The sequence below is a fragment of the Paracoccidioides lutzii genome (genome assembly GCF_000150705.2).
Source record: "Paracoccidioides lutzii Pb01 unplaced genomic scaffold supercont2.9, whole genome shotgun sequence".
Lineage (NCBI taxonomy): Eukaryota > Fungi > Ascomycota > Eurotiomycetes > Onygenales > Ajellomycetaceae > Paracoccidioides > Paracoccidioides lutzii.
The window spans coordinates 740,013-759,063 of record NW_015440955.1 but is presented as its reverse complement, the minus strand read 5'-3'; the positions used below and the strand labels follow the sequence as shown (position 1 = coordinate 759,063).

General features: G+C 46.3%; 6 protein-coding genes across 6 annotated transcripts; 2 read left to right on the top strand and 4 right to left on the bottom strand.

Annotated features, from left to right (window-relative positions):
• Nucleotides 1-2,108: 2,108 nt before the first annotated feature.
• Nucleotides 2,109-3,197, bottom strand: PAAG_03901 (hypothetical protein; the record flags this gene model as incomplete). Its single annotated transcript, XM_002794262.2, has 1 exon — nt 2,109-3,197. The coding sequence occupies one exon, from the start codon at nt 3,195-3,197 to the stop codon at nt 2,109-2,111; it is 1,089 nt and encodes a 362-aa protein (XP_002794308.2).
• Nucleotides 3,198-4,672: 1,475 nt separating this feature from the next.
• PAAG_03900 (GTP-binding protein YPT52) lies at nt 4,673-5,705 on the bottom strand (the record flags this gene model as incomplete). Its single annotated transcript, XM_002794261.2, has 5 exons — nt 4,673-4,731; nt 4,867-5,269; nt 5,376-5,464; nt 5,555-5,580; nt 5,653-5,705. 5 exons carry the CDS (start codon nt 5,703-5,705, stop codon nt 4,673-4,675), a joined length of 630 nt encoding a protein of 209 aa, XP_002794307.1.
• Nucleotides 5,706-6,334: 629 nt separating this feature from the next.
• On the top strand, nt 6,335-7,245 carry PAAG_03899 (vacuolar ATP synthase subunit c; the record flags this gene model as incomplete). The annotated part of the gene is made up of 5 exons (XM_002794260.1): nt 6,335-6,392; nt 6,457-6,491; nt 6,561-6,652; nt 6,755-7,063; nt 7,143-7,245. 5 exons carry the CDS (start codon nt 6,335-6,337, stop codon nt 7,243-7,245), a joined length of 597 nt encoding a protein of 198 aa, XP_002794306.1.
• An 842-nt stretch (nt 7,246-8,087) lies between these two features.
• PAAG_03898 (molybdenum cofactor synthesis protein cinnamon) lies at nt 8,088-10,471 on the top strand (the record flags this gene model as incomplete). Its single annotated transcript, XM_002794259.1, has 4 exons — nt 8,088-8,357; nt 8,473-8,513; nt 8,578-8,615; nt 8,682-10,471. The coding sequence occupies 4 exons, from the start codon at nt 8,088-8,090 to the stop codon at nt 10,469-10,471; spliced, it is 2,139 nt and encodes a 712-aa protein (XP_002794305.1).
• Nucleotides 10,472-10,879: 408 nt separating this feature from the next.
• On the bottom strand, nt 10,880-14,281 carry PAAG_03897 (DDHD domain-containing protein; the record flags this gene model as incomplete). The annotated part of the gene is made up of 4 exons (XM_015845098.1): nt 10,880-11,382; nt 11,448-11,585; nt 11,651-12,962; nt 13,025-14,281. 4 exons carry the CDS (start codon nt 14,279-14,281, stop codon nt 10,880-10,882), a joined length of 3,210 nt encoding a protein of 1,069 aa, XP_015702187.1.
• A 2,452-nt stretch (nt 14,282-16,733) lies between these two features.
• Nucleotides 16,734-18,445, bottom strand: PAAG_03896 (hypothetical protein; the record flags this gene model as incomplete). Its single annotated transcript, XM_002794257.2, has 3 exons — nt 16,734-17,363; nt 17,453-18,023; nt 18,084-18,445. 3 exons carry the CDS (start codon nt 18,443-18,445, stop codon nt 16,734-16,736), a joined length of 1,563 nt encoding a protein of 520 aa, XP_002794303.2.
• Between the last annotated feature and the right edge of the window lie 606 nt (nt 18,446-19,051).

Genomic DNA, 19,051 nt, shown 5'->3' with positions numbered 1-19,051 from the left:
ATATATATCAGAAAAGAAAGGCGTGACACAACATCAACACCCCACAGCCGCAGTCAACCCGATCGCAGGGATATAGCAGGCGGGATGGAAATGAAGAAGAGAACGAACATGAATATAAAGAGAAAAGAAAAAAAGATATCGTTGGAAGATTTTTTATTTTATCTCATTTATTTATTTATTTTTGCCCGCTTACGGCATCTGGCCCTTGCTCAGTACGATGCTTGATTCGAGCCAGTTGTGATTGGTCCCTGATCACGACATCAGCGCAAACACAGCAAACACCGCAGAATACGTGCGCCGACTTGCCAAGCTCTGCGCGGCCGAGCTTGGCTGGAGACGCCTGCGATGTGCCCCGCTACAGCGGATTTGCAGGGAAATTGCAGGTTTTTGGCAGGGTATCACATGTACCTGGTACCTGCTGCGAGATGTTTGGCCTTGCCCTAACTATTCCCCGTAAAATTCTGGGGCGAGGGCTTTAAGCGAACGGCTGTTAGTGTGCTGCGTTTGCTGACTCGGATCGATCTCCATCATTAACGGCAATGGTCGGTAAGTGTGTCTGCTTGAGCTGACACCATCTGCCAGTGGGATGACGAGTGCGGAGTCCAAAGGTGTAAACGTCAAAATAGTGTAACTGAATGAAATGGTCGAGAGTCAGCCGTTGTGCCCGTATTATCATCGCACAGTTGTCTCGACCCGCGTTTACTTCCTCGCGGGTCAACATAATCCTCCTTCTGGGGAGATGGGAGCCCTGGAGCCGACGCTCATGCGGGCGTTATCTTTTCCTTTCACATAATCCAATCGTCCACGCCAAGAGGAACGAAGAGACAAAAGCAGTGTCAACAAAAAGTTCATTATCTGCAGTCTTCTATCCCCCATAACTTGAAGCCGTAAAAACAAAAGGCAATGAAGCAAATAAATGTATCTATCACCCGCCGGAAAAGGGGGGGAGGGGGGAGGGGGAGCAAAACGGAGACAGTAAAATCAGATAGGGAAAAAAAAGGCATTTATCGACAAGAGCAAGGGCGGAACATAGGAAAGAGAAGTGACTAGTTAGGTACAGTCAAAGAAATAGATAAAAATACAGGGGACCAAATTCGTTCAACCATGTATATATACCACAGCTCCCAACAAGAGGAAATGCTCATCCAAAACGGGAAACGCAAGGGGCAAACTTATCTGCTGCTCATAAACACGGGAAGAAAAACAAGAAAGGGAAAAGCCAAAAGACAACTCCACCCAACCAGCCCACCCGTACATTCTTATATAACATGTACATCCATCTCCTCAACCAGCATTAGCAACGAGAAGAAGAAATCTCAACTAAACGAAACAAAGCTCCCGGTCCCATGTGGGTAACGTCCGGGTTCAGTGAATAGCAACGGGTAAGGAAAATATTGTAAGATGGGAAACAGGGTCGGGAAAGAAACGGCACAATCACAGATGGTAAAGAGACGAAGAAGAAGAAGCAAGAAACTGTAATTAGCGTGAGATGGTGAGCGCCAATCAAATGTAGTGCCATATTCGTGGACGAGAAGAAAGGTGGAAAGTGGTCAGCTTCTTTTCAATTGCGTATGAGAGCCATAGTTGCCCCCAGCAAGAGTGAGAAGCGGGTAATCGATATATCAGGTAAAACCCTTCATCCGCGGACACAGCAGGAGAAAAGAAGCCAAAAAAAAAAAAAGATTAAATGTGGGCCACGTTATCGCCAGGGTTATCGCCAGGCACATCCCATGTACCCTGTACGCCGTCCTCTGTCACCTATTCCCGTCGTTATTATTGTTGGGAGCTTGTTGGTGTTATTGCATAGTATGTATATTCACATAGGTATATGTATGTATATAATGTATCTGCTTGATAAAAAGGGAGACAGAACTGTGATCGGAGTCATCGAGAATCCATTTTTCCATGTCGCCGTTCGTTTTTGTGTTTTAGATGGGGAGGTATATTATCCGGTCATAAAAGCAGGTTTTACTCACCCGCGAGTAGAGTGAGACAAGGCTATTGTGGGGTAAAATAAAGGAAGACGAAAGGCGAGGTTGTGGTCATTAAAATCGGGTGCTGAGGTATCGTGGCCAGGTCCAATAATAATAACTCTCAATAATCCATTTTCATAGCTCTGACGCGGCCTTTTGTCGCCGCCCCTCACTTATATCATGCATTTTCACCGACTGACCAACTTGCGACTGGCTCCGGCTATGATGTGGCTGCTGTTGTTGCTGTTGTTGCTGTATTAAGGCCAGCAAGCTGGTTTGTGACGGTAATGGTGGTCCCGTCCCAGAGCGTCGCCGTCTTTCCCGCTCAGAGAGTCCGCTGCCGGAGGTACTCCTCGAACCAACCGGGTCAACACTCTTGCGGAACTTTCTATTCATCCCATTTAACCAGCCATGATCGTCATCTTCAAGCCAGTAGTTGCGGCCTACAGAGACCATAATGCGGCCCAATTTTCCCTTCCATCCCTGCCCTTCTGGAGATCGGATGTTGAATGGGTTCGGGTCGATATCTATATTACTTATTAGGGAGGTGTTGCGGCTATGAGTATGAAGAGAGCGACGGCGAGAGACGGACGTGCGAGCGTGAAACGAATGTTGTAAGATACAATGGCGCGCAAAGGATAGCATTACAAAGACGAAATAAACGCGGATGGTCCATAGGGTGCAGATGATTCCGATGCTCTGTAAGCTTTCTGGTTGCAGGACGGCGTTTCCAAGGCTTGCGGAACCAGATTGAGCTCCACTTGAAGTTCTGGTGGGGGTGGAGGAGGGTTGAGAGCTGGCTGAAACATCGCTACCCTCACTGCCATCTACAAGCACGGAAGAGACGTTCAATTTGGGAGTGATGAAGCCAGCTGTCTCGCCCATCATGGAGCTACCTGGGCCGGACGCCGCGGATCCGGGCTCGTGGTGTTGGGAGATAACGAGGAACCAGGTCACGGCAAAGGCGGCAGTGTAAGCTGCGTTGATGACGCTGTCGAGGAGATAGAACCAGGCCAGCGCGAGACATTGTAGCGGCGATTGTAGTCGGATATGTGGGGCCAGAAAGGCCGTTAATGCCAGGCCCAGGATCGAGTAGATGTACATCGAGAGTTGGAAGGGGGAAAGATGATATCCCGTTAGGAGGGCAAGCAGGCCGTAGAGCCCACTGATTTTGTTCAATAGGAGAGAGAGCGTGATGACGGTCGCCCCGGTTTGTAGGCTCATCACATAGAGAAAAGACTGGCGGTTGGGAGTTTGACCGACAGGTTGCAAAGTCAGCCGCAAGGACGTGACCACAAGATATGATACCTACTGATAGATATCACATCTTGTTGCACCTTTTAGACGGAGAAGAGGAAGACGTACCTGTGGCCGCGGAATGCGGAGAAATCGTAATGAGAAGCCCATATCGCTGATGTGAAACGCAGCGGGCTGGGAGGGATGCCCTTTTAGAGACGCAGCCTGCAGAGTGAGAACAACAGCAGGCTATATCTGAGGCGAGGTTGTCTCTAGCTTCTTGTCAGAGCGTAAGTAACGACGAAGCTGACGCGAGAGAGTGAGGAGGTATAGCCGGAGGATTGGTTGTTGGTTCTACGGTAAAATTTGTGGGGAGGAAATTCTTGCATGATCCGTCCGAGCTTAACCCATGGATACCGTTGGGATTTAACTCAGTAGCAAGCAACACCAAGTCGGTGAAGAACCGGTATGAGACAGTGGAGAAAATCACAGCAACGGGATGTGATGGGGATAAGTTTCTTCTTGCTTTGGGGGTGGGCGGGGGTGAGCTATTAACTACGGAGTATTGACGGGCTATTTAGTTATTAATCGATCTTATGTACAACCGAGAAAATTCCGAGTGACTATTTATTTAACTGGTTAACTCAGCTGTTGAGATTAACCTTTACGGCACGCTTCCGCTGTTACAGGATCCATGGATGATACATTTACAAAGGACAGACGTAAGGTTGATGATTAAATATGATAATAAATACCTATGCATGAAGCGAATGAGACTGGAGAATTCAAATCCATAGCTTCCATCCAGCATCATTAATAAATAAATATATATAGCAGTCCAACTGGCCAGAGATGAAAGTATCCCCCTCAAAAACGCGCTCGAATATGATCGAATCCTGTACACAATAGCAAAAATGCGTTCGAAACTTACTAGAGTAATTCATGGATAACCTCAAGCCAAAATCAGAAACGCGGTGATTTTTTGAAACAAAACACCAAACAAACATAAATCACGACCATGAAAAAAGGACTCCATCAAGTCAATGCAAGCAAAAACCGAAACCATATAAAACTAGAAGGTCAAGAGCATGCTCGATAATGTCCAAAGGATGGGATAGGAATTTCAACTTGAAGGAAAAGCTGAAGTTTATAATAATAATAAAAATTAGGGATTAAGGCAACATAATAAAAACAAGAGTGCCGGTAGTGTGAGAGTGGATCCAAGAAGTACAAAACAAGAGAGCAAAAACAGGCTCCCAGTTAGTCTACGGCTTTCTTCGCAAAAAGGAAAGAAGCAAAAATCCAACCATGCAATGAGAGGATATGCGACGACAAAAAGAATGAAAGGATGAGAAACGCAAACAATTACGACGGACAGTTAAGCAAGAAATGGTAAATGCCACAGAAAACCAGGAACACGTGGATATCCCATTAATATTGAAGCGAAGTATTTTCAACATTCTCTAGCATGCGCATCCATCGTTGCTCACAGGTTGTGTAGGGTTGATGTTAACATCGATCACTAGACGGGGGTAAGAGAAAAATAAGTCAGTATAATGTCCTCACATGATGCAGAACATAGTAAAAACCACCCCATAATTGGCGACCAAAATGAATAACTATTAATTATAATATTAATAATAAATAAAACACTTACTCTGATTGGCCCCCCGTCCCGCCTCATCATCCATCCCAGGCAGCGCCTGCGCTATCCTCCGAAACAGCTGCTTGACATTATGTCCAACCTTTGCGCTCGTCTCAATGAACATGAGCCCATTCTTCTTAGCCTCCTCCTCGCCCTGCGCCGTGGTAACTTCTCGTCGATCGTTCAAGTCCGTCTTGTTCCCCACAAGCACGATGATTACGTCGTTGCCCCGTTCCCCGCGCACATCGTCAATCCATTTGCGCGTGTTCTGAAACGATTTGGCGTTAGATATGTCGTAGACGACTACTGCTACACTTGAGTCGCGGATGTACGATGGGATTAGGGAGCGGAATCGCTCTTGGCCAGCTGTGTCCCATAGTTGGAGGCGGACGGTTCTGTCTTCGAGGTACATTGTCTGGTTGGAAAAGGGGGGACAATGTTAGTTGCGCAGAATGTGAAAGGTGTAGAAGATAGATAATAGCAGTATGGGGCTTATTGGTAAAAAATGGCTTTGAACCTACTTTCGACAGGAAGTCGATACCAATTGTAGCTTGGTACATGTTATCGAATGAGTCGTACATAAATCTGGTAATCAGGGATGTCTTTCCAACTGCCGGAGGTGTAACAAATAAAATCCAGGGTTAGTTAATTGAAGAACCGGAGAGGGATATACTTATACTATCGAATAACGGTTACTGACCACTCTGTTCTCCAAGGAAGACCAATCTAAAGGAGAGTCGGTCAGTCAGCATCATGAGTTCCTCATGGTGAAAATCTTTTTTCGGGGCAGAGGCGTACTTGAATTTCTTAAGGGGGTTCGAGTACGACCCTGTTGCTGATTCTGAGGCCATTACAACAAGGTGAATTGTGTTGTAGAGCGGATTAAGGTTGAACCAGGGTGAGTTAGAAGTGAAGATGGGATTTGGTGATATCCCAAGGGAGATGAGGATCCAGCAAAGGATAGATCGTCAGCAACGTCTCTAACGTAACTAGTCGCAAATGCCGTAGTCGCTGTACAAAAAACAAATCAAATCAAGAGACAAGATACGAGTGGTCCTTTTTGGACTGCTGCGATATATATCTAAGCTAGCCTGTATATTGTTGGTATCTTTTTTGTTTCCAATCTGACGAGGTTTTGCTGGCGGTAGTTAAAATGTTGCTGGCGGCAAACGTGGTTAATTCCGCACGCTTATTTTAGCTCACGGAGTCCTCCTGCTTAGGTAAGGCTCTACTTCCCGCCGTTCGTCCACTGACAAGTAGTTAGTTAACTAGTTAAACATTCTACTGGAGTTTCACTATTTTGATAGTACCTTTCACCACATCATCAAGCACCACACATAGCTAATACCTCACTCTTAGCTTGCTGCGGGTGCCAGCAAGTATTCCCCCTTCCGTCACCAGTTGTTTCGGTTGTGTGGTGTACTCCTCTCCGCCCTGCTGTGTTCTCCCTGCTAGGATTCTTCGGAGGTGCAACACCGCCATGGGTCTCAGGTACCCGGTTGGCGGCGCGGCCGCTTTTCTCGCAGTTGTTGGGCTTTGTGAGTACACAACCAAACCTGATTGTATGGCTCTATTTCATGACTGACTTGAAATGTGGTCTAGACATGCTCTTTAACAGCGATGGTGAAGTCTTCAACGTATGTCATATTGTCTATTCGTTCCTACACGCAAGGCAAAATCGAGCTAATATACAGATGTAAAAACAGATCGGACTATTTCTTGAGACGGTTTCTCCTTATACCTTTGCTAGTATGGGTATTGGCCTCTGCATCGGTCTATCAGTCGTGGGAGCAGCATGGTGAGATATCTACTTAGCTGATCCACGACGCAATTATATGTACTGATTTATTTCAATGGATTCCGCTTCTAACTCGACATTTCTCGTTTGTTAAATCAACAGGGGAATATTTATCACCGGCTCCTCAATCGTAGGCGGTGCAGTCAAGGCCCCAAGAATACGAACAAAAAATTTAATCTCCATCATTTTCTGCGAAGTTGTCGCCATTTACGGCGTTATTATGTCGATTGTCTTTTCGTCAAAAGTCACCTACATCGCTGCCGATGAGCTCCATTCCGGGAGTAACCTGTACACTGGCTATGCGCTATTCTGGGGCGGCTTGACTGTTGGGGTGTGCAATCTTGTCTGCGGTATTTCTGTGGGCATCAACGGAAGCAGTGCTGCATTAGCTGATGCGTCAGATCCTAGCTTGTCAGTAGCATTCCTGATTCTTGACGCACATTGTTGCTGACCCATTTCGTGAAAAAAAAAAAAAAAAAAAAAAATACAGGTTTGTCAAAGTTCTCGTAGTCGAAATCTTCAGCTCCGTCCTCGGTCTCTTCGGTCTCATTATCGGTCTGCTCTTATCCGGAAAAGCCAACGACTTTGCTTGAAACTATTTGAGGGGAAATTGAGGAGTTATTATGATTGTTTTGGATAACCCAAAGAAATGGAAGAAACCACTCCTCTCCCTTCCCAAGAGGAAGGCCAGTGTCTTTGTCAGAATCATCTCATAATTCGAGATGAACTTATTATCGTTTTATGTTGTGAAGGACGATTCGATCTGTGGCGATTTGGAATAACCACAGATGCAATATTTATGAATGATTAGAAATGGGCTCGGATACATCTTTTTATAACGCCATTACTGGAGGAGGCAAGGTCAGGATAACTAGAAATTAAGGGACACGACGGCCCAGTCCTTTGTGTGGTTATATATGTGTACAGTATTTTGCTACTTTCACGGAATCATGTTATTATTTTCTTGTTCATAAGGGAAACCACGGTCAGGAATAAAATGGAAGTGCTTACATATGGTGAAGTGACTTATCCAATACTGAGCCCAGAAAGTGGATAACCCCAGTGTCTGCATATCGTATAGGAGGAAGGTTAGGCAATTTACACCTAGATTGACAGTGAGAAGCGTTGTGCCATTTCAAAGCCTGTAGGCTCAATGGAGTATGGTATGCTCCCGAGTTGGCGCCTCCATAAACCACTCTCAGCTTCATAGCGTTGTGACTGATAGGGTTCTCCGACCTGCTGATCTGCTATAAAATTGTTCAATTACGTTGCTTGGTGCATAGTTACCGAGATATCGAAGTTGACTAAACTCGGGAACCATTTCCGATGATCCCGTTTCGGGCCGACGCATCCGACGGCAGAACTTACGTTCAATCACCAAAATGCTTCTATCCCAAAACACCAACGAAGTATTGTGGGATAACTGTACTTCTTCATGGCTGACTCTAAGTTAAAGGCTGCTATTCTGGTTGTTTCTGATACTGCCTCTCGGGATCCTTCAACGGATGAAGCGGGGAATGTTTTGACGGAGACATTCGCCGTTGATGGAGGGCACAATTGGCATACCCCTGTGACGGTAATCGTCCCGGATAATGTCCAAGAAATCCAACGGCAGGTCCTCTCTTGGACAGATACGGAGAATTATTTTAACCTTGTAATTACGACGGGAGGGACTGGATTTGCTGTCAAGGATAATACCCCCGAGGTTGGTAATGAGCATAACTTCGGTTATTTAAACCCCCATTCCCCCCCCCCCCCCCCTCTCTTTTTGGCAATGAAACATCGAATATGAACATAATGAAAGTTAACAACTGCCTTAGGCTGTATCACCCCTTATCCATCGACATGCCCCTGGGATTGTGTAGGTTTACCAACATCCCCTATTTCTCTGGGTATTTTGCTGCATATTAGTCTGACTTATCTAGCCATGGCATGCTGGCCGCATCTCTAGCCGTGACACCCTGTATGGTACCTCCTTTTAGCAGCCTCTGTGTCGACCGCTTGGAGTGAATCTGATTTGTTTTTGCAGTTGCTATGATGTCCAGACCTGTAGCAGGTGTGCGGAATAAGTCATTGATGATAACTCTACCTGGTTCACCAAAGGGAGCAAAAGAGAATCTCCAAGCCGTTATTAAGCTTCTCCATCATGCCTGCATCCAGGCTGCCGGTGCTGATTCCAGAACCATTCATGCCGGTGGCATTCAGAAGCTAGAGAAAGAAGCTGGCATCACCCACGGTTCTACCGGTCCGCCCGAAGATAAATCCCATTGCCATCACCATCACCATCATCATCATGGCCACAACCATGGTCATGTTGTGCCACAACCTCATACAATACCTGCGGACCGTCCTCAATCAAATGATCCCAATGCAGGGCCCCCCAGGCGATACCGTGAATCCCCATATCCTATGCTTTCAGTGGAAGAAGCTCTCAAAATTGTTATTGGAAAAACACCAGGACCAACCGTTATTGAAATTCCAGTGGACATCTCTCTTGTCGGATCTGTCATCGCGGAAGATATTTATGCATCCGAAGCAGTTCCGGCATATCGAGCAAGTATTGTGGATGGCTATGCTGTTATTGCATCTCCACATAAGGCAGATGGTACAGGGAGCACAAAAGGAAAATTTCCTGTAGCATCAGTGTCTCACGCACAAGCAAATTCTATGCCACCGCCATTGAAACCGGGGGAAATCGCACGGATAACTACCGGGGCTCCACTGCCCGAGAATGCAAATGCAGTTGTCATGGTGGAAGATACAGTCCTGATATCTACCACCCCTGACGGCAGTGAAGAGTCTGTTGTGGAAATCTTAACAGGTGACATCAAAATTGGAGAAAATGTTCGCGAGGCTGGCAGCGACGTCGCTCTAGGATCCAAAATACTTCAAAAGGGTGACCTGGTTACTGCAGTTGGAGGAGAGATCGGTCTTCTCGCATCGACTGGAACCCGAACTGTCAAGGTATTCAAGAAGCCCCGCATTGGAGTCCTTAGCACCGGTGATGAACTTGTCAACCATTATGACACCACCCCTCTCCATGGCGGGCAGATTCGTGACTCAAACCGCCCTTCCTTATTGTCATGTCTTACCGCCTGGGGCTTCCCAGCAGTCGACCTGGGGATTGCAAAGGACACACCGGCAGGGCATCTGGAACAGTGTCTGCGCGACGCTCTCCGAGGCAACCCGAAGACACCAAGTGTCGACATCATAATAACGACCGGGGGCGTATCCATGGGTGAGCTGGACCTGCTTAAGCCCACCATCGAGCGCCAACTGGGAGGCACAATCCATTTCGGTCGGGTATCAATGAAACCAGGTAAACCCACGACCTTCGCAACCGTCCCATTCAAACCTGCCGTATCTTCCACGGATCCCACAGCACAGTCTGAGCGGGAGATGAAACTGATCTTTTCCCTTCCCGGAAACCCTGCTTCTGCGCTGGTTACACTGAATCTATTCGTTCTCCCCTCACTGCACAAGATGACTGGTCTGGGCATAAGGAGCCAGCAACAAAGGGACTACAAATCTCATCTCGGCCTCCCAATTGTTACCGCAACTCTGACACATACGATTCCCCTCGATCCCAAACGTACAGAGTACCATCGGGCCATTGTAACGGCGTCGAGGGTAGATGGCAGCCTGCTTGCCACTAGTACTGGGTTGGGAGGTCCTGGCGCTGGTGTGGGACAACGCAGTTCACGCGTTGGAAGTTTGGCTGGTGCGAATGCACTGTTGGTACTTGAGCCTGATATTGGGGTAGCATCCAAGGGAAAGAAGGTGCAGGCTTTGTTAATGGGAAATGTTGTTCCAGAATAGGGAAATGATGTTGAGTTGCGGGCAATTGATGGCTTAATTGATTTGATATTATTTAACAGAGTAATGAAATCTAAAGCGTTACTCAATTTTGCACGTTCGGATCACTTCACCACTAGATAGATGGAGCATACGTTTATCCTGCTTGTCACATAATGGCAGATACCAAAATCATATTTTAGGCCGGACCAAACAGCAAGAAATGGCGAACCCTGGGAAGACACCATGCACATAATTCCTAACCAAACCTCCAGAAAAGGAATATCATGGTATCTATATGAATACCCAATCTAAACCCCAAAACATGTCCCCAAAATCATATGCACCCAGCAAAACCTATAAGAACCAAAAGATTAACCCCCAGCAACCCTCTAAATCCCTACACACACACACAAAGTCACATAGAACTTCTCACATCCCCTTAGCCCTCTTCCACCCCTTCTTTTTCTCCGCTCTTAACGCTAACAACGTCCCTTCCCTCCCCCTCTTCCTCCCAATCTCCACAACCAAAAACCTCACGAAGTCTTGCAATACCCAATAACTACTATGCGCAGTCAACATATTCAGATACTGAATATTCAACGGTCCGCCCCCACCACTAAGATAGAAGTCGATCTGACCGTTGTCATTAAGGAGGAACATGCGCTTCTCGGCCAGTTCCTCGCGGGAGAAGTCGTGCGTTTCCATCTCGATGTTGGAGGGTAGTTTGGCGATGCTAGCGGGGCTCTGGTTTTGTTGCAAGAGGGACGAGGCGGATAGATCTATGGTACTCTGTGTGGGGGGCTTGGTGGACGTCCAGTGAAAGACGCTGCCCAAAGTTTGTAGGAGGGTTGTGGTAGAACTGGGGACTGAGGCTGGTTTGAGAGAGTTGGCGAGATCGCTGTCAACAGCTGCGTTAAGTCGGTAGGCGATTGCTAAAGGATGTGTGGCATTGATAAGTTTCTGTGCAGACTCAATAGCATGGGGCTGATAATCTTACGGTCGGTATCATGCATAACGTTATATAGATTGTCCACTGCTAGGCAGCCGTAAGTACCTGCATCCCCTACAATACCTGGCTCTTGGTCTTCACCATATGTCCCTGGTTTATGTCGGTTTCGCCGAGGAAGGAGTGTTGCTAGAAGGGAAGTTAGTTTTCTGGCTTCGTTTCCTCATTCGAGAAAAGATGGGCATGATACGGACATTTATTCAACAGCAAAAAGAAGCCAGCTGGACTTCCACAGAAGAAAACGTTACTGGTATCAAATTCAAACATGGTTTGACTAATTTTCGAGAGTTCAAAATCAATCCACGGTATATGGGTAGGCTGCTGGCTTAAGATATCCATCGCCATGATACTACCCAGGGAGTGCGCAATCATGTGCACTTTGCCTGTTCTTCGAAAGTCTGGGTTGTTATGACACCAAAGGCGATATATTCGATTTGCTTCTTTGATCACTGCTTGGACCATTTTCTGTTTGTGGTGCGACAGGTAGTAAGGTATATCAAGCATAACATCACTGATTAAGGTTCTTATGACAGGGATAGTTTCAGGAGTAATGTCTTTCAACCCGAACTTGTTCCTAGCTGGGTGATCCAATATGGAAGCTTCGACATCGGCATCTTCAAGGGACAAAGTCGACCGCCAATTGACAGGTAGAACCATAATGCCTTCGAGGTCAGGACGCATATGAGGCCAAACGGCATCACTGTTGAGTTCAATATTGACTTGCCTTCGAAACGCGTTAATAGCATGTGTGAAATGGTAACTTTCGACCCGTTCGGATAATTTTTGACCAATGCCGTGAACAACCAACACCAAATCAGAAACAATGGGTCGTTTGTCTTCCATTTGGCAGGCATAGCATATTGGGCGCCGATTAAACATCTCTCTTTCGGCACTTTGGTGCATCTTCACGATCCTCCTGCCACTGGCTGCGGGAACTTTAACTGGGTGAAGCCTATCCCAAGCCTGGGCATCAAACCCCCTAACAACAGGAATCCCTATCTGTCTTCCCTTACGAATTGCACTTAGAGGACGTCGTCCCCTTGAAGCAGAAGGTAACAGGTTCGGCCTCAGGATTTGGGCATTTTTGTAATCAACATATATCACGCTTGAATTCTTGAATAGTCTGGGAGCATCCGGTGGTGTCATGGATCCTGCAGCCTGATTCTCATGACCTATCGATTGGCCCAATGTCTCAGCTGCCTTTTGAATTGACAGGCGTTTTGATGAACCCACCTCCCTTCCAGCATCCACAGCATTGGGTTCCTTTGCCTCTTCTTCCTTTGGCCAGATTCGATGCACAATTTTCATCTCAGCCTCCGCTCCATTTTCTATACAACTATTCAGCTCATCCTGCCAGGTCTCATTCCAGGGTCGCATATACATATAACCAGCTTCAAGTTGGTTTGCAATTTCAGGTTCAACGGGAAGCATGGTGTTCTTATAGAACCACGTAGCTCGAATGACTGACGATACATCGTGAATAGGATTCCAATATATAGGTTTCATCTAAAAAGGATTTGGTTAGAAGAGTTACAACAAAAGTTAAAGGGGAAGCAACGATTGCTCACCTCTAGATTTGGGAGCTCCACAGAATGCAGTCTTGAAATACCAACTGGTATAATAACATCAGGCTCCTTTTGGAAATCCACTGGAGAAACTTCTGGTTGGGATGCTGAGAGCCGCCTTACCGAGGGTCTCGATGGACTACCTGCAGGTTTAATTTTAGAACTAGATGAAGGTGTATCACTGCCTTGCGGCAATTCCATCATCCCACCCATGGGATGGGAAGCTTTCCTTAGGGTGGTGGGGGCCCTGATGAAAGGAGATCCAGTGATATTTGTATCCCCAGAATGTAAGGACGTTGAAGGAATCGACCGGCCGGTCTGAGAAGAGTATGATCCGTAGGCATCATCACCACCTTGGGATGAGATGCTTTTCCTCCTGGAAGCTTTCGAAGCGTGACCAGTTCGAGGACTATGTCGTTGTAATGAGTTGGGGCTATTGAAGCTTCGATCGGGAGTAACAGCTTGTCCAGCCGATCTTCCGTAAGTATCTACGCCAGGTGACTTCCTTGGCACTTGAATTGGTGTTGAAACACCTGTATCCTGATGCTGTTCCTGGCCTTGGAGAGAAACTTGATCAGTAACCTTTGTAAGAGATTCTGTATCTGGATTTGGAATTTCGTTGCCCGCAGCGCTGAATAGTGCCATTATGATAAATCGTAAATCGTTCCTCCAGTCGCTCTCAGAATGCTGGCTAACTTGCTCAATTACATCTCTGAGGGTCGACAACACAAGTTTCCTTTTCCCTGCTTCATCAATCTTAGAGCCTCCACATTCCGTAGCATACCGTTCAAGGAGAGCAAATACCGAAGCGGAATCGTGGCATTGCCCAATTGGAGTTAGGTCTATGCCTGCTGAGACATTTTTGAAGTTGCGAACAGCGCTCAACGCCTCTGAGATGAGTCTGTCAACATCCAACCTCCAATTTCTCCCTATCTTCTCCGCAATGGCACCACTCTTGTGAGCGGCTTTGGCGTCTGCATCTTCCTCTGAGCTTCTAAGTCCCTGCCATGCCTCTTCAAGTGCAATATTATCTAGTACCGAGAAGGGTCGAGGAGGAAAGTTAGCTTGTGAGGAACCCGAAGTCGCAGGAGCAGGCAGAGGAGTTAGAGGGTCGTCTATTGGGAAAGACGAGAGGTAGAAAAATTGCGCGCGGATCTTAGGAGGCGTTATCGAAATGCTGAAATCTGATCTTGTTGCTGGGTGATTTTCAGGGTCGTATAACAGGCATGTTGGCCCGTAGGTATGTAATACCCTCAACATACTTCTGGATCGGATGAAACCGTAGGTGCCTGTAGAAGGTTACCATTCAATATGAATAGGATAAGAGCTCCAAAATAGAAAAAAAGAAAAACCCTTTGTCCATATCATGTCTAGAAAACTAAGCATAATAAGATGTGGGTTCGTAAATAACGGTCGCTGCCTTGAAATATGAATGAGTAGATGCCTTGATATAGAGCTGCCTTGGGGAGTTGGAGCTCCGACGAATAGTTAGACGAAGAGCAACGAACGGGATCTCAACCCCTCATATAACCGCTTAAAGAGAGTTAGAATAGCTGAATAAGTAATAATATACGGCTGGAAAAATGTACTTCGCAAAACTGAGCCAGACATCGTGCTCTGTTGAATTTGACTTAACGTGAGTGTGGTTTGAAGGTGGCTCGAAGCTGTGATCTGCCAGCAAAAATTAGGTTTGGCCAACTATTAACTAACGTAATCCACCCGGAGCGAGCATCCCCACCGAGCGAGCAGCCAAATCAACGTATCCCAACTAACTAGATTTTAATTCAAAATATCTCCCCACTACAACGCTCAATTAAATTAAATTAAATTAAGTTACACTAGCTTGAGGACATCTTATTCTTGTATGCCTGAGAGTGCCGCAATTGCTGCAGCGTTGTGAAGCCCATTGGGGTGGTGCAGGCTCAGTTGGCGGAGGTTCGCGGGGTTGAATATTCAGTTGTTCAGCAGGCTCAACTAGAAGACTCTGAGCTTCTCCACTAGTTAAACCTCCATCTGCTTGTTGAATTCTGTGTGTAGATCTTTTGCATTTCTGCTCATCTATCTCATTCGCGTTGAATATATCCTGGTAACGCTTCTTCATGATAAGAGGGTAGGAGTGCAGAGCTGAATATTCAGCTGCTGGATAACATAGTCAGACTGAAATAGCACTATTCCAGTAACCTTGAAGCCATTCTGAATGCTCTGAGCTCTGAAAGCTTCCATACAGGCTGAAGGATAAGCTTCTAAGAAATCAATATTTTGAATAGCATTGATTCCAAGCTGCATTCGCTGCTCGACAAAGTCATCATATGTCTGCTTAGCACTGCAAAACACTCACATCTAGAGGTTGCAAAAGATGTGATGAATGTGGCAGCATGCAGAGTGTAATAATTCCATTATTCTTACAGATTTGATCAAATTCTGGTGTAAGATGGCAGCCATGCCTGTCCAGGATAAATAGAATAGAACTGCCAACCTGACGTGGGTTTTGCTGCAGGAATAAACAGCCTAGTAAGCCATTTGATTCCCATCTCATTCATGGTCCAACCGTTGGCGCTATCATTCAGCCTCCAGTTATTTGGCAAGCCTTCAAACCAGCCTTCCTGCAGGCTCTGCCCTTTGAGAATGATATATGGCGGTAGCGCTCATCCAGAGACATTCACTGCCGCAATCACAGTCACCCATTTGTGATTTCCAGGCTGCAAAAGCTTAGCCCAGCTGTAGCACTCACTACTAGTGAATAACCTTAGTAGTGGTGCAGAGTCCCATTGCAAAGCCAGTCTCAAAGTTGTATATATCTTCTGGCAGAATTCCATGCTCAGCAATTGTGTATCCCAAGGTCTTAAATTAATCCTGAGTAATCGTTATATCCTCACACTTAGCCTGATCATAATTATAGTGTCTGGAATAGCAACATTGGAGCTCCATACAGCGTTTAATCAGTTTGTAAACCCAGTTCTTGCCCACGCGTTGAGGGGTAGTGGTGGAATCCTGTAGAGATCGAAGATAATATTCTCAACAAACGCCGGCCGGCGGGGGGAATCCTAGTTTAGCCAGATCAAGAATCCACTGACTAGCATATTTTCTTCAGGCTCGGTCAATTTAATTGAATTTGCATGGAAATTCACTCTTGCAGTTCGACCATTAAGTCTATGACTGAGAGTGGAATGAGGCACATAAATTAGAAGATATTTTGAATTGGCTTGTTCGTTCGGTGGGTGGATTACGTTAGTGATCTACAACGTCATCAAGTCCTCGCTTAGGTAACTAACTTAATCTCTTCGACCAAGATCCATTTTCACGTGATAGGGGCACATACAGAAGCGGCTACAATAGGTAGTTACTGTACAACAGGGTAAATATATGGAATGCCGGCCATCAGAGAAACCTGAATAAAATGATAAAAACGACTCCATTCTCCCACATTAGTTAACTTCTCCCTCCCCTTACAATGCAAGACTTACGAGCAGTTAAAGTGAAGAACCAACACCAGCTTCGGCTTCGCCCATGCGCCAAAATCGTACAAAAGACCGCCGGAAAGACCATAAACCTCAGAATCAACAACAGTAAGGGGACACTGGCATATAAACAAGCAGCAAATTTTACCAAACACCGCAAAGAAATTCCATCGATGCTACAAAAGCATGCTAGAAGACGACTGCCAAGAACATATACGTGGGCGTCTAACAGGACCCTGTTAATCTAGATGGCCTCATTCGCGGCGACCATCCCGAGATCTGCCCCTCTCTTCGTTTCCACGCCGACCGAAGGAAGGCGGGTGATACTCCCTTGTCACCCCATGGTGACCCATAGATTGTATCACTCTTTCTTGTTCCTGTTTCATTAGCGCTAGCGTATTGACTTGCAGCTCTTGGAATGCAAGGAACGTGACAAGCGGTGCGCCGAGCATCTCCAGGATCTTGTGCGTGTCATGCATATGCTTTCTGATGACGCTGTCGGGGGTGCAGAATGTACGGACGCTCATCTCCTTGGCAACTGCTTTCCAATTGCGCAAGGTGCTATTGAGAGCAACCACGTTCTGCGAACATTCGCCGTGGAATTTGAACGTGCGCAGGTTGTAGATGATGAGGTCGCGCTGGGTAAGCTGGTCGAATTGAAACTGCACGACTTGCGGTCGATTTTTGGAAGTCCAGAAATTAGTGATTTTGGTGACGGATTCCACTGACATGCGACTGTCTTTGTGCTGATCGAGAAGGAATTTGTTGGCTGTCACGCAGATCATGAGCTCCATTTCAGAGTATAGCTTTGCTTGAGTTGGGGGATCCAGCGAAATGGGGAAAGTAGATTGGAGCCTCTCCTTGGATTTCTTGACGTCCCCAGCCTAGAGAATAAAATATCTAGTCAGCTATAACTAGCTTGTGGCCAAAAAGAAAGAAAGGTGACTGCGGGAGGTATAATTTGTGGACTTACAATGTCTTCAACACGCTGTTTAATCTTTTCTCCAATAGACCTCAAACCAGGCATTTTGTTCTTTTCGGAGAGACCCTCCTTCAAGGATGGGCTACGGCCCAACCAACCGTTCTCGCCAAACAGTTTCTTATGCGGCGACCTAGACCTCTTCCTCGGACTTGGTAGAAATTCGAGAGGTGAGTTTTCGTCAAGGTCCTCGAGAACTTTAACCGGAGAGAGAGATCTACGTCGACCACGTCCTCTCTCTGGGGATCGGGAGCCAGAACTCTGCTTCTCGTACCTGATGAAGGCATTGGGTGCAGGATCCCAATCATGGTGATAATTTTCTCCACCGTATGTTGCACCGTCATAATCCGGATTGCTATCAAGAAATCTGACATTGTTCCCTTCAGATTTGGATATCGGGAGGCGTCTATTGTATTGGTTTACATCAGTTGGGTAAGAGAAAGCCTTCGGCGGGATGTTTGGTGTGGCTTCGGTTGTCCCAGTTGTGTCTAGGTTAAACGGCCAAATTATTTCGCGCCCTCCTGAAGATTGGCCGGAATCTTCTGCGCTGCCGTGTGGTGAATCACTTTTAACCAGGTTAACATCAGTCGCCTCCAAGACACGTGTGTATGGAAAATGGACCTACGTTGTATACATGATTGGCACTTCTACAGAGTGTTTTGGATTATACTTGTCGGGTTCCAACGTAAGAATAGGCTTTCCAGTGTTTGTCACCGACTTGAGGAGGGGATCGTTCAAGATTTCACGCGTTAACACACGGAAGTTGCCTTTAGTCGGAGAGCCAGAAGAAGACTGAGAGTACGCGGATGCACTCGAGGCTTCGGAGTAAAGGAAGGAGTTGTGAGCTCCAAACCGTTGTGCTCGAAGCCTCTCCGTTGCTTCGCGCAGTTGCTGGGAGCAACTGTGGTCAATATCTAGACCACGAATACCCTCTATAGGGGCATCTTCGTATTCGAGGTCATCCGATCGGTTGAATCGATTCTCCATTCTGAATAGAGTAGTATGTGCGTGGGTGTGTGATTTCCAGACCCCTGAAGTTTGGGAAAAGAAGAACAAACACCAGAGTGGTTGGTTGCTACGGTCGACGCACCCAGGTAAGACTCGAGCTTTGCGTTAACAGCTAGTGATCTAAACGATATTGAGGTTTGGGAGTCTGAAATAGGACATAAAACAATTAATAAATTGATAAAGATAAACTCGTTTTCCTTTAATATTGCCGGTTCATGATATAAGCTGAGTCGTAACTGATGGAAGGAAAATATTAAAACGGAAATAAAAGAGAATCCCTATGGAAATGAAGGATATATCAAAGATACGATATTCCAGAAGTGAGCTCAGCACCAACAAATAATACTAAAGATTAAAGGTCTGGCTTGTTGTAAATGCATAATTTGAATCACTCCACCATTGTCCTGGTTGAATTCAAGAATGGGCTTCAATTCAGACCTTTATACAATCAGTGAATAAAGCATATCCAATTTAACCTTGCTTGCATATTCTATGGTGCGGATATCCAGACTCGACGTTATGTCCACAAAGATCTCGCTTCCGGTTGTTCTGTTGATAATCGCCCTTCATATCACGGACACAGAC